Genomic DNA, 15000 nt, shown 5'->3' with positions numbered 1-15000 from the left:
ACAGCTACAAAGTGCACAGTTCCAAAAAGCACGGTTCCAAAGTGCACATTTCCAAAATGAACGTTTCCAAAGTGTACCGCTCCAAATTGCATGGTTCCACAACGCACGTTTCCAAAGTGCATGATTTTAAAGTCCACGGTTCCAAAATGCAGGTTTCTAAAGTGCACGGATCCACAACACACGTCTCTAAAGTGCACGGTTCCAAAATTTTTAATTCCATGCATTTAAATGACAGATTTATTGGATGAAATAGCGCGCCTGAGGAGTCCCAGAGTTCTGTTAGCTGGTTATGAGATAAAGTAATTGTTTTACTGACAGCAGGTAATTGCAGGACAGAAGTTAATGTAATCCAGTGTAAGACCGAGGTTCCTCATCTTCAAACTGCCATTTGAGCTGAACTGAAAATGGAAGTGAGCAATGTCGAAGTCGCACTCGTGACAAAGCACCGAGCCATCACATCGGCCCACTTCCCCCAATCAGAATCAGAATTACAGCCTTTGTTTTAAAGACGGCCAATAAAATCGGTCAAGCAAAGCTCCCAGAAATCAACAGAAGTGCACGTATTTATTGCGCAACATCCCGCTGACACAGTGTGGCATTAATCACAATAATGGCTTTTTTTCCTGTGACTAAACCGCCACATCGCCGGCATGTATGTGCCATGCAGGGGCTGAGCTCTCGGGGGTGACTGTGCTATGCTGTTCTAAATCACCGTGGTAACGGTGATGTCTCAGTGGGAGCGGATGTAAATGCTGTCGCCGTGGAGCTGGAGTGTCTGCATTGGGGATGATGGGCCAACTGCGCTATGACACTCCAATAAACACAAATGCACTGAGCCAAAGTAATTTCCCATTGGCTACTCACTGCGCCACTCCGAAATGTGGCACATGAGGGGCGGGTGTCTAGTGGAAGCGCACCCAGGCACTTGGAGAACAGCGAGGCCCTTTTCATCAGTGATCCCGAGGCCAGTCTGTGGGCTGCCGTCTGCCACGCTCCGACCCCTATGCCACAGGAGGAGTGATTGTCACTCCGCGAGAGCAGACGCATTACCGAGTCAGGGAGCAAAACGCACACAGATTTCCGCTTACGTCCGCGCTCTCGTAAAGCCAAAATTAGCGACTCGTTAACAGGAAATGTGAAATCCAGCCTACTCCCACAAATCTGCTCAATTGCTGAGCAAATCTGGATGTGGTGCAGGGAGGTTCAGCTCAGGTGTTCATTAGTCGAGCTTGAAATACAATATAATATGAACACAATGCAACTGTACCTGGGGCCATTAATCAGTGTCTCCAGCACCCCTAATGCTGTCCGGTGCCCCGCGTGCCGGAAGGAATCCTCTCTCACCACTGTGGACATGGCACGGTCCGACGGACTGCAGAGCCTGACTCGGACCAGAGCCTCGGAAACAGAAGAACGGCTTCCCGTCAGGGACTGACCAGGGAATGATGAACCTCAGAGAGGACGTCGGTGCAGATCCTTCCATGTAAAGGTTTAATCCTGAAACAATCACGATGCGATAGTTCTGCCTAAACTCAGTCTCAAAAGCCAGACCTGTGCATCATCTTTTGGGCACATGTTGACAAATGAAATGAATGATTAAAATAAAATAAATTAATAAATGATTAATAAAAATATCCTGAGTACTCGGCTCATTACTATGACCCCCAATTCCTTGAAACAGCAAAGTGACTTTCAGAAACTCATTTCGTGTTAAAAAGTTTGTGGAAGATTTTCTTGCATTTTTCCGTGTATGAGATGGAACTCATGAAGGTTGCATTAATGAAGCATCTGAGGTGAAAGTACAGAAGCAGACAAAAAGGAACGATTTTAACAAGGCTGTACACATCTGTGCTGAGAAACTACAAGCCGTGAGCACACAAGACAAACCAGAAGAGACTCGTCATTATGGAGCTGAGTGCAATGTTAGCTTGGTGAAGTGTTCCTAATCCCTGACCCTGCCCTTGCCCTTGGCGTTTCCCCTGGTGACAGCCAGACAGGCCAGCAGACACCCAAACATGACAGTCACCAGGGCAACAGACACATGTCACCTCCATGTGTCCACAACATGCTTGCTGAGACCGTCAGACCTCAGGTGCAGCCAGCTGGTCTTCATCAGAAGTTACGGAATGATCCCACTTTTGTGCAGAAACACAAGAAGATTCCATGAAGTTTCTATTCTTTTCTCCACAACTCTATTTCAAAAAGGACAGTCCCACCTGGCCCGTGCCGGAGCTCGGTATCGACGAGACTTCACCTTCCTGTCTTCGGGGTGCTTCTCCTTCTGTAGCTGAACTGAATTCATAGTTTTTATTACTGCTGGGGCTTTTGTTCTGGAGTCTGAGCCACAGAAGATTAAGATATCTCAGCCCGAGGCTGGATCAATAGAAGAGTGGGGCATTTCAGAATACGGGCTCACGCGGATATCGCAGGCCTCTTACCTGACAGCCTTGGCGGACTGACGAGTCAGTGCCCATTAGGAGCTGTTCAGGAAAAACTACTGAAATATTACATGAACGGAGGAGCTGGAATGTGCAGTCTAATTGTATGGTGTGTTTATCTAATTCCTGACACATAACGGCTACTGAAAAGCTCCACTGTGCGAGATCAATAAAATACAGAAGCAGCAGTTTCACATTATTTCCTAGTCAACATCTGTCTCCCAGTAAGAGTCGTAATACGAGTGTAACCCATACGGGTGTCACTGCTCTGAAACCATTACGCTGTCAGGACCCTAATGTCCTTGCTAGGATAAGAAACACACCACTTTTTACAAACTAGTTTAGTTAAGTTCAGTTTATTGTATTCTGTCAGTATTCTACAAAAACATTATTCTCCAATGAGAAGAGACGTTTTGCACCAAAGACAAAAACAGCAAAGTCAAACTACATTAAAACCAACGAAATATATAACAATCTCCTCTTAGTCAACACAAACGCACTCGTCACTCATCGCCTGTTCAACCATACTCAACATTCGGCAGAAATCACCGTTAATAGAGTCCAAGAGTTAATGCAAACATGATTGATTGCCTAAAACCCATTTTTTAACTTCACAAGAAAAAAAATATAAAAGTCTACGTTTTTAGATCAGCGGAGAGCATATTTCATTGTTTATTGGTTTTAAACGAAAATGCTGACTGTGCTGAAATGTCTGCTCTTGTAGTAATATTGTAAAAGTCCTTTAAAGATGGGGGCTACATTATGAATTATGTTAAACGCCATAATAAAGGCATGTATTCAAAATGATTTGATATCTACAACAGTTCTGACTGCCTGACAAAACAAACTGACAGCTTGTTTTTGGGGTTTTACAAGCGGATCCAAGGGTCCCTCTCACTCGTCTGTGCCAGCAAGACATACAGAAGAGAAGAGAGACAATTATTACAATGAGGAGTGTGCTGGAGTGAGTTTCTAACATCTAAAATCAGCCACGTATAATAATCACCTTCATCATCATCATTATTTATTTTGTATTATTTTTTGATTATTATTATTTCCTGTGAACTGCACTGTTACATTTTAAAATCATAATATATTTAAATTTCTAATATAAACTTTAATGCACTAATATGGTCTGTACATTTAAATGAACATATCTTTGCAGCTGTGGTGATATATGTCTGTGGAGCTTGGTATATTGGTTTAGTTTTGGTATAAAATTGTTGTTACATCATTTAAGATGTTAACTTACTGCATAAACTTTAGTACAATTAATTGCCTTTTTTTTTTTGCAATTTGTGTTATTTTTTCACCATTTCTGAGAATATTTTTGTGTTCGCCCTCTGTGCCCTTTTGAAACATTAATTTCACCCAGTTTTCTGATATACTAACATTACTGCCACAAGTCTCTCTCTGCCCCTTTGATCTGCTCTCTGTCTTGCTTGTCTCTCTTCTCTATAAAGTTCTTATATTTACCAGACCTCATCATTCAGAATCACTGATGTCCATTAGCACTTCTTTGAAATGTTGCTGACATTATGCTTTAAATATATCCATACCAGCTTTTATCATTTGTAGCTTGCTACCTCGTGCGCTGATTTAGGCCAAACTTTATTTATGGTATTTTCTTAAGACTAAAAAACCCGAGGTGACTCTAAAAACGCTGAGTAAATTCATATTTAATGGCACTTATGTGTGTTCACTCTCCTCCATATCCCTGATCCCTGCCAGAAGAATACAGGACTGTGTTATCAGCGTAATTCCAATGGAAGATCAAAATGTGTAAACTGAATAAAATTCGAACTGCGATAATGCAGAATTTTATCTGCAAACACTGAAAATGACCAGACAAATAAGATTTTATTTAAGAATTAAGTGCTATCTGCTTTTCAGGGACAACCTTTCTCTACAGCCAGTGGATGGAATTCCAGTTGGTCTGTAATGTCTCATGCCTTGTGTCTCTCCTGGAATTATAATCGCATGCTTCAAAATGTTAGGAAATATATTTTGATTTTCTAGGCCTCTAAAATAAATGTATTAAATTATACATTTTTGTTATATGATCAGCCTTCCACACTGCACTTTTTGGATGTCCTCACGGGCAGGACTGAGATAAACATCTCAGACAGAAACAGAAAACAGTAGCTCCACTTTTTTTAAATGGTTGTTCTTCCATTTGGATGTTTACACTGTTGGCACTGTACAAATGCTTGAACAAGACAACACAGTAAATGTGTGATCAAGATTATGAAACTGAATAGCATTGTAGCTGTAGTACTTCTGAAGTATAATGTCCATTTTCACACATTTCGTTAAAAAAGGGCCACTTCCCCGGATATTTTAGGAAAGAAGATCCCTCAGCACCTGCCAGGCTGCAACAAACGCCGGTGGACACACAACCGCACGGCGTCCTCTGGAGCACATGGCATGACACATCTTTCTGCATCCCACGGGAGCTGACTAAACGCTAATCAAGGGAAAATCTTCAACCTTGGGGCTCTGACGAGGACACGGCTTGCACAGTGGGATGCTCTCCCGGTCTGAAGAGCCTTGAAAACACACAAACCCCGTAAGCCCAGGCACGTGAGAGGCAGCCAGAGAGACAGAGAAAACGGATCTGAGGTCAGTCGAAGTTGGCACTCGCTCCCGAAAAACAGATCATCTAAACATCTTTTTCCCTTCTCTTTACAGAGTTGCCTGAGGCCAGATTTGTCGAGACTGGTAAAAAGGAACAATCTAAGACTGGGTGGGCCAGTCAGACTCGGTACGGACAGAGAAAAGCAGCTAAGATGGAGGGGGGTTGCAGGCTCGTCGTGGTGTCCTGTCTGAGTGCGCCTGAACAAAAGGCTCTGTCCCCCGGACCTTCACCGCCTCGGCACTGGTGGAGGGCCGGGGGTGGAGGGTGCATGCTTCCTTCCACAGGTCTCCTCTCACATCCACCTCCACCATGCTTGCAAACGGCCAAAGTCTAGAACATCCACAACTTCAAAGGAGTCCTGCTTGGCGCTGGGAAAGTGTCCAAGTACGTTCTCAAAAGTGTCAATGTTTGCACAGTTAGTGCTTGGGTTACAAGATGCTTAACTCAGCAGGTGGTGGGTAGCAACACAAGTGCAAATTGCAGCCATGGAAGAACAGCCATCCCTGACAAACCGTAGGCTTCACTGAAATACACTGAAACTGCAGAACTGGAAAATCTCAAGGTGTGATAAGTGAGTCCAAATGCATCAGTGGCAGTAAAGAGCTGTACACAAAGACACTGATATATTTCAGACATGTGTGTGTGTGTCTGTGTGTGTCTGTGTGTGTGTGTGTGTGTCTGTGTGTCTGTGTGTGAGTGTGTGTGTGTCTGTGTGTTTGTGTGTGTTTGTGTGTGTCTGTGTGTGTCTGTGTGTGTGTGTGTGTGTCTGTGTGTGTGTGTGTTTGTGTGTGTCTGTGTGTGTGTGTGTGTGTGTGTGTGTGAGTGTGTGTGTGTCTGTGTGTGTCTGTGTGTTTGTGTGTGTCTGTGTGTGTGTGTGTGTGTCTGTGTGTCTGTGTGTGAGTGTGTGTGTGTGTGTGTGTGTGTGTGTGTCTGTGTGTGTCTGTGTGTGTGTGTGTTTGTGTGTGTCTGTGTGTGTGTGTGTGTGTGTGTGAGTGTGTGTGTGTCTGTGTGTGTGTTTGTGTGTGTCTGTGTGTGTGTGTGTCTGTGTGTGTGTGTGTGTGTGTGTGTGTGTGTGTGTGTGTGTGTGTGTGTGGCTGCTGGCTAGTGTAACAGAATTCCCAGAATGCACTGGCTTTGACCACCCCTGCGCTTTAGAGCACTGAAGAGGAACATGAACTGAAGTGCAGCTCGACTGTGCAGTTCTGTGTTCATAATCAGACATCCTTTTACTTCATCACACAAAAGCAAAGCCTCTGTACAGAGAAATTCAGCTTAGACAGCACCTGTCGTACCCAGGACACAGACAGCAAAAAATAAACAACAGCATACCTGCAAAACTACTGACTAGAACAAACAGATGACACACAAGAGCAGATGAAACAACCTCGAGGAGATTCAGCACCCCCAGGGCAGTCTGATAACAGCAGTGGAACAGCCCCGACACAGAGTTGCAGCAGTGCCTTAGTCCGACCTGGGACTTACAGGTACAACGAGAGTATTTACATACCTGGATCAGTGAGAGGTCCTCTAAACGTAGTCTGAACAGGTGGTTTCTGAGAGAGCGAGAGCGAGAGAGAGAGAGAGAGAGAGAGAGAGAGAGAGAGAGAGAGAAGATAAACGTGTTTTTTCCTGAAAGCACAAACAAGCAGCTCTGTCATGTCCTTGTACTGAATTCTAAACTCTGCGTGCCCTACCCTGATCATTTCTGTGAGTCGCTTCATTGCTCATGAATTCACGCCTCCACCCTAAAGTGGAACAGATGCAGATTTCTGAACCCCACTGACTCACCCATCTACACGTAGCCCAGCGAAACCTCACGAAAGTGCGGTGAGACACAGGCAGGAGGGCTGTTGGCTCCAGTTCTGTTCTGGTGGAGTGGAGGAGAACTCCAGCCAACTGTCTTTGAGGACATGAAGACACAGCGGATCTCGCTTCAGGGAACTGAACAGCGGAGTCCGTTAAACTGGCCGATCTTGGAAACGCAGACTAAACGGTTCTTTCATACCGCCTTTCTAGTACCATGTTTAAATAAGTCTGCAAGGACTCATAGACATTAGAGTTTCTGAACAGAGTTCATATCAGGCGTGAAATTCTGCTTGCCGTAGTAGAACAGCGAGGGGAATCTCAGGCAGCTGAGGACTGTACAGGCGTAGGCTGCCCCGCCCTCATCTTGTCTTCACCCCGCCTCCAACTCACCCTCACCCCGCCTCCAACTCACCCTCACCCCGCCCCAACTCGCCCTCACCCCACACCCAACTCGTCCTCACCCCGCCCCAACTCGCCCTCACCCCGCCCCCAGCTCGTCCTCACCCCGCCCCCAACTCATCCTGATGTCCAGGTTTCTACGCAGTGACTTGAAATTGGCACACAGGTCAATGTAAATGAACAAGTCTGCAAACTGAGTGAATGCAGGGCTTTCTTGACACGGGGCCAAAACTGGACAACTGGAAAAAGACACAGGTGCCTTGCTGTGGCGATGTGACAGACGGGCGTGTGTGCGCCAGCCCAGCGAGGGCCTGTATCACAGGCTGAGGAGGTTTTATAGCTCTGGCAGCTGCGACTGCCGTGCGTTTACTGAATCTCCACACGTATTGATTTGCTTCCAGCGCATTAGCATCCCAGCAGCCTGCCTTGGCCATTATCCATCAGTATAGCTCTGACACAGGTGAGCTGCCACGGTTACTCATTAGCTAAAAGGAGGGAAGTGCGTCTTTATGAAAACATATTGACTGCTGGGGTTAGAGAACAATAAACATCTGCAGACTACATTCTGGTAAACAACTGTATTATATTTATTTACAAATGTATTTACAAGACAAACATGATAATGCTTCAGAACTGTGTTGAAACTGGTATTGAAAAAACAAGGTTGTTTACCATTTGAATATATATATATATATATATATATAGAGAGAGAGAGAGAGAGAGAGCTACATGTGTCATGCGTGACCACTGTAGGAGATGGTTTAGAGCTACATGTGTCATGCGTGTCCACTGTAGGAGATGGTTTAGAGCTACATGTGTCATGCGTGACCACTGTAGGAGATGGTTTAGAGCTACATGTGTCATGCGTGACCACTGTAGGAGATGGTTTAGAGCTACATGTGTCATGCGTGTCCACTGTAGGAGATGGTTTAGAGCTACATGTGTCATGCGTGACCACTGTAGGAGATGGTTTAGAGCTACATGTGTCATGCGTGACCACTGTAGGAGATGGTTTAGAGCTACATGTGTCATGCGTGTCCACTGTAGGAGATGGTTTAGAGCTACATGTGTCATGCGTGACCACTGTAGGAGATGGTTTAGAGCTACATGTGTCATGCGTGACCACTGTAGGAGATGGTTTAGAGCTACATGTGTCATGCGTGACCACTGTAGGAGATGGTTTCGAGCTACATGTGTCATGCGTGACCACTGTAGGAGATGGTTTCGAGCTACATGTGTCATGCGTGACCACTGTAGGAGATGGTTTAGAGCTACATGTGTCATGCGTGACCACTGTAGGAGATGGTTTAGAGCTACATGTGTCATGCGTGACCACTGTAGGAGATGGTTTAGAGCTACATGTGTCATGCGTGTCCACTGTAGGAGATGGTTTCGAGCTACATGTGTCATGCGTGACCACTGTAGGAGATGGTTTAGAGCTACATGTGTCATGCGTGACCACTGTAGGAGATGGTTTAGAGCTACATGTGTCATGCGTGACCACTGTAGGAGATGGTTTAGAGCTACATGTGTCATGCGTGTCCACTGTAGGAGATGGTTTAGAGCTACATGTGTCATGCGTGACCACTGTAGGAGATGGTTTAGAGCTACATGTGTCATGCGTGACCACTGTAGGAGATGGTTTAGAGCTACATGTGTCATGCGTGTCCACTGTAGGAGATGGTTTAGAGCTACATGTGTCATGCGTGACCACTGTAGGAGATGGTTTAGAGCTACATGTGTCATGCGTGACCACTGTAGGAGATGGTTTCGAGCTACATGTGTCATGCGTGACCACTGTAGGAGATGGTTTCGAGCTACATGTGTCATGCGTGACCACTGTAGGAGATGGTTTAGAGCTACATGTGTCATGCGTGACCACTGTAGGAGATGGTTTAGAGCTACATGTGTCATGCGTGACCACTGTAGGAGATGGTTTCGAGCTACATGTGTCATGCGTGACCACTGTAGGAGATGGTTTAGAGCTACATGTGTCATGCGTGACCACTGTAGGAGATGGTTTAGAGCTACATGTGTCATGCGTGACCACTGTAGGAGATGGTTTCGAGCTACATGTGTCATGCGTGACCACTGTAGGAGATGGTTTAGAGCTACATGTGTCATGCGTGACCACTGTAGGAGATGGTTTAGAGCTACATGTGTCATGCGTGTCCACTGTAGGAGATGGTTTAGAGCTACATGTGTCATGCGTGTCCACTGTAGCAGATGGTTTAGAGCTACATGTGTCATGCGTGACCACTGTAGGAGATGGTTTCGAGCTACATGTGTCATGCGTGACCACTGTAGGAGATGGTTTAGAGCTACATGTGTCATGCGTGACCACTGTAGGAGATGGTTTAGAGCTACATGTGTCATGCGTGACCACTGTAGGAGATGGTTTCGAGCTACATGTGTCATGCGTGACCACTGTAGGAGATGGTTTCGAGCTACATGTGTCATGCGTGACCACTGTAGGAGATGGTTTCGAGCTACATGTGTCATGCGTGACCACTGTAGGAGATGATTTAGAGCTACATGTGTCATGCGTGACCACTGTAGGAGATGGTTTAGAGCTACATGTGTCATGCGTGACCACTGTAGGAGATGGTTTAGAGCTACATGTGTCATGCGTGACCACTGTAGGAGATGGTTTTGAGCTACATGTGTCATGCGTGACCACTGTAGGAGATGGTTTAGAGCTACATGTGTCATGCGTGACCACTGTAGGAGATGGTTTAGAGCTACATGTGTCATGCGTGACCACTGTAGGAGATGGTTTAGAGCTACATGTGTCATGCGTGACCACTGTAGGAGATGGTTTAGAGCTACATGTGTCATGCGTGACCACTGTAGGAGATGGTTTCGAGCTACATGTGTCATGCGTGACCACTGTAGGAGATGGTTTCGAGCTACATGTGTCATGCGTGACCACTGTAGGAGATGGTTTAGAGCTACATGTGTCATGCGTGACCACTGTAGGAGATGGTTTAGAGCTACATGTGTCATGCGTGTCCACTGTAGGAGATGGTTTAGAGCTACATGTGTCATGCCTGACCACTGTAGGAGATGGTTTAGAGCTACATGTGTCATGCGTGACCAGTGTAGGAGATGGTTTAGAGCTACATGTGTCATGCGTGTCCACTGTAGGAGATGGTTTAGAGCTACATGTGTCATGCGTGTCCACTGTAGGAGATGGTTTAGAGCTACATGTGTCATGCGTGACCACTGTAGGAGATGGTTTAGAGCTACATGTGTCATGCGTGTCCACTGTAGGAGATGGTTTAGAGCTACATGTGTCATGCGTGACCACTGTAGGAGATGGTTTAGAGCTACATGTGTCATGCGTGACCACTGTAGGAGATGGTTTCGAGCTACATGTGTCATGCGTGACCACTGTAGGAGATGGTTTAGAGCTACATGTGTCATGCGTGACCACTGTAGGAGATGGTTTAGAGCTACATGTGTCATGCGTGTCCACTGTAGGAGATGGTTTAGAGCTACATGTGTCATGCGTGACCACTGTAGGAGATGGTTTAGAGCTACATGTGTCATGCGTGACCACTGTAGGAGATGGTTTCGAGCTACATGTGTCATGCGTGACCACTGTAGGAGATGGTTTAGAGCTACATGTGTCATGCGTGACCACTGTAGGAGATGGTTTAGAGCTACATGTGTCATGCGTGACCACTGTAGGAGATGGTTTCGAGCTACATGTGTCATGCGTGACCACTGTAGGAGATGGTTTAGAGCTACATGTGTCATGCGTGACCACTGTAGGAGATGGTTTAGAGCTACATGTGTCATGCGTGTCCACTGTAGGAGATGGTTTAGAGCTACATGTGTCATGCGTGTCCACTGTAGCAGATGGTTTAGAGCTACATGTGTCATGCGTGACCACTGTAGGAGATGGTTTCGAGCTACATGTGTCATGCGTGACCACTGTAGGAGATGGTTTCGAGCTACATGTGTCATGCGTGACCACTGTAGGAGATGGTTTAGAGCTACATGTGTCATGCGTGACCACTGTAGGAGATGGTTTCGAGCTACATGTGTCATGCGTGACCACTGTAGGAGATGGTTTCGAGCTACATGTGTCATGCGTGACCACTGTAGGAGATGGTTTCGAGCTACATGTGTCATGCGTGACCACTGTAGGAGATGATTTAGAGCTACATGTGTCATGCGTGACCACTGTAGGAGATGGTTTAGAGCTACATGTGTCATGCGTGACCACTGTAGGAGATGGTTTAGAGCTACATGTGTCATGCGTGACCACTGTAGGAGATGGTTTTGAGCTACATGTGTCATGCGTGACCACTGTAGGAGATGGTTTAGAGCTACATGTGTCATGCGTGACCACTGTAGGAGATGGTTTAGAGCTACATGTGTCATGCGTGACCACTGTAGGAGATGGTTTAGAGCTACATGTGTCATGCGTGACCACTGTAGGAGATGGTTTAGAGCTACATGTGTCATGCGTGACCACTGTAGGAGATGGTTTCGAGCTACATGTGTCATGCGTGACCACTGTAGGAGATGGTTTCGAGCTACATGTGTCATGCGTGACCACTGTAGGAGATGGTTTAGAGCTACATGTGTCATGCGTGACCACTGTAGGAGATGGTTTAGAGCTACATGTGTCATGCGTGTCCACTGTAGGAGATGGTTTAGAGCTACATGTGTCATGCCTGACCACTGTAGGAGATGGTTTAGAGCTACATGTGTCATGCGTGACCAGTGTAGGAGATGGTTTAGAGCTACATGTGTCATGCGTGTCCACTGTAGGAGATGGTTTAGAGCTACATGTGTCATGCGTGTCCACTGTAGGAGATGGTTTAGAGCTACATGTGTCATGCGTGACCACTGTAGGAGATGGTTTAGAGCTACATGTGTCATGCGTGTCCACTGTAGGAGATGGTTTAGAGCTACATGTGTCATGCGTGACCACTGTAGGAGATGGTTTAGAGCTACATGTGTCATGCGTGACCACTGTAGGAGATGGTTTCGAGCTACATGTGTCATGCGTGACCACTGTAGGAGATGGTTTAGAGCTACATGTGTCATGCGTGACCACTGTAGGAGATGGTTTAGAGCTACATGTGTCATGCGTGACCACTGTAGGAGATGGTTTCGAGCTACATGTGTCATGCGTGACCACTGTAGGAGATGGTTTAGAGCTACATGTGTCATGCGTGACCACTGTAGGAGATGGTTTAGAGCTACATGTGTCATGCGTGTCCACTGTAGGAGATGGTTTAGAGCTACATGTGTCATGCGTGTCCACTGTAGCAGATGGTTTAGAGCTACATGTGTCATGCGTGACCACTGTAGGAGATGGTTTCGAGCTACATGTGTCATGCGTGACCACTGTAGGAGATGGTTTCTAGCTACATGTGTCATGCGTGACCACTGTAGGAGATGGTTTAGAGCTACATGTGTCATGCGTGACCACTGTAGGAGATGGTTTCGAGCTACATGTGTCATGCGTGACCACTGTAGGAGATGGTTTCGAGCTACATGTGTCATGCGTGACCACTGTAGGAGATGGTTTCGAGCTACATGTGTCATGCGTGACCACTGTAGGAGATGGTTTAGAGCTACATGTGTCATGCGTGACCACTGTAGGAGATGGTTTAGAGCTACATGTGTCATGCGTGACCACTGTAGGAGATGGTTTAGAGCTACATGTGTCATGCGTGACCACTGTAGGAGATGGTTTCGAGCTACATGTGTCATGCGTGACCACTGTAGGAGATGGTTTAGAGCTACATGTGTCATGCGTGACCACTGTAGGAGATGGTTTAGAGCTACATGTGTCATGCGTGACCACTGTAGGAGATGGTTTAGAGCTACATGTGTCATGCGTGACCACTGTAGGAGATGGTTTAGAGCTACATGTGTCATGCGTGACCACTGTCGGAGATGGTTTAGAGCTACATGTGTCATGCGTGACCACTGTAGGAGATGGTTTCGAGCTACATGTGTCATGCGTGACCACTGTAGGAGATGGTTTAGAGCTACATGTGTCATGCGTGACCACTGTAGGAGATGGTTTAGAGCTACATGTGTCATGCGTGTCCACTGTAGGAGATGGTTTAGAGCTACATGTGTCATGCCTGACCACTGTAGGAGATGGTTTAGAGCTACATGTGTCATGCGTGACCAGTGTAGGAGATGGTTTAGAGCTACATGTGTCATGCGTGTCCACTGTAGGAGATGGTTTAGAGCTACATGTGTCATGCGTGTCCACTGTAGGAGATGGTTTAGAGCTACATGTGTCATGCGTGACCACTGTAGGAGATGGTTTAGAGCTACATGTGTCATGCGTGTCCACTGTAGGAGATGGTTTAGAGCTACATGTGTCATGCGTGTCCACTGTAGGAGATGGTTTAGAGCTACATGTGTCATGCGTGTCCACTGTAGGAGATGGTTTAGAGCTACATGTGTCATGCGTGACCACTGTAGGAGATGGTTTAGAGCTACATGTGTCATGCGTGACCACTGTAGGAGATGGAGCCAGAGACGACCAGCCTCGCTGGCAGCGTCAGGGATGCACGGATGGACTTCCCCTTTCAGTTCAGCATCGATTCGCATTCACCGAAATCAGTCACGCCACTGGGCCATTTTATCCCCACCAAGGATAACTCGCCTTTTTCCTTTGGTATAAATCAAATGAATGACCAATTTTGTCCATCTTTTATTTCCATTAAAGATGTTACTATCGAAGCCAACAGGTAGGATTTAAAAAGAAAATAAGTTACCTTTACAAAACATTTCAAATGCTTCCTGCAGTCTGCGTTCTGCAGATTTGCAGAGTTCGATGTTTCTGCTTGTACCATTAGCTGTGTTCTCTGCTACTGAAACTGTGTGGGCCTGTGTTGGCTTGCTAAGAACCTCCTCGTAAGGCTGATGCTAACTAAGTGGGTTGTAAGAGGTCAATGAGTGAGTGTGGCATCCTGTTTCAGAAAAAAATCAGACCAGTCAGTGTAAGTGCTCATTCAGACCAGGGCGGGTGCAGTGGGTTTTCTGCTTCATTTAAAACCTCTTTCTTTCAACTCTGTGATTGCTATTATGGACTGAACTGCACCACTCTGTGCATTGGGAAAAGGGACACAGCTGTGGTGAAGACAAAGTAAAAGCAATATAACAGGCTGGTATATGCATGTGTGTATGTGTATGCATGTGTATGCATGGTGTATACATGATATATGCATGTGTATGCATGGTGTATACATGGTGTATGCATATTTATACATGTGTGCATGTGTATGCATGGAGTATGCATGTGTATGTATGGTGTGTACATGGTGTGTACATGGTGTATGCATAGTGTATGCATGTATGCATGTGTATGCATGGAGTATGCATGTGTATGTATGGTGTGTACATGGTGTGTACATGGTGTATGCATAGTGTATGCATGTATGCATGTGTATGCATGGAGTATGCATGTGTATGTATGGTGTGTACATGGTGTATGCATAGTGTATGCATGTATGCATGGAGTATGCATGTGTATGTATGGTGTATACATGGTGTATGCATAGTGTATGCATGTGTGCATGTGTATGAATGTGTATGTATGGTGTATACATGGTGTATGCATGTGAGCATATGTATACATGTGTATGCATGGGGTATGCATGTGTAGTCATGTGTGCATGTCTATGCATGTGTATACATGGTGTATACATGTTTGCATGGTGTATGCATGTGTAT

General features: G+C 46.0%; 1 protein-coding gene across 3 annotated transcripts in view; it reads right to left on the bottom strand.

Annotated features, from left to right (window-relative positions):
• sema5a (sema domain, seven thrombospondin repeats (type 1 and type 1-like), transmembrane domain (TM) and short cytoplasmic domain, (semaphorin) 5A) overlaps window positions 1-15000 on the bottom strand; it is a 107625-nt gene that overhangs the window by 58319 nt on the left and 34306 nt on the right. For all 3 annotated transcript variants that reach the window (XM_035526306.1, XM_035526305.1, XM_035526307.1), the window contains one exon: window positions 6584-6629. In XM_035526306.1, coding sequence (XP_035382199.1) covers window positions 6584-6629 — 46 coding nt within the window. The remainder of the gene's footprint in view (window positions 1-6583; window positions 6630-15000) is intronic.

The sequence above is a fragment of the Electrophorus electricus genome, chromosome 5 (genome assembly GCF_013358815.1).
Source record: "Electrophorus electricus isolate fEleEle1 chromosome 5, fEleEle1.pri, whole genome shotgun sequence".
NCBI classification, from domain to species: domain Eukaryota; kingdom Metazoa; phylum Chordata; class Actinopteri; order Gymnotiformes; family Gymnotidae; genus Electrophorus; species Electrophorus electricus.
This window is presented reverse-complemented; position numbering and strand designations above follow the sequence as displayed.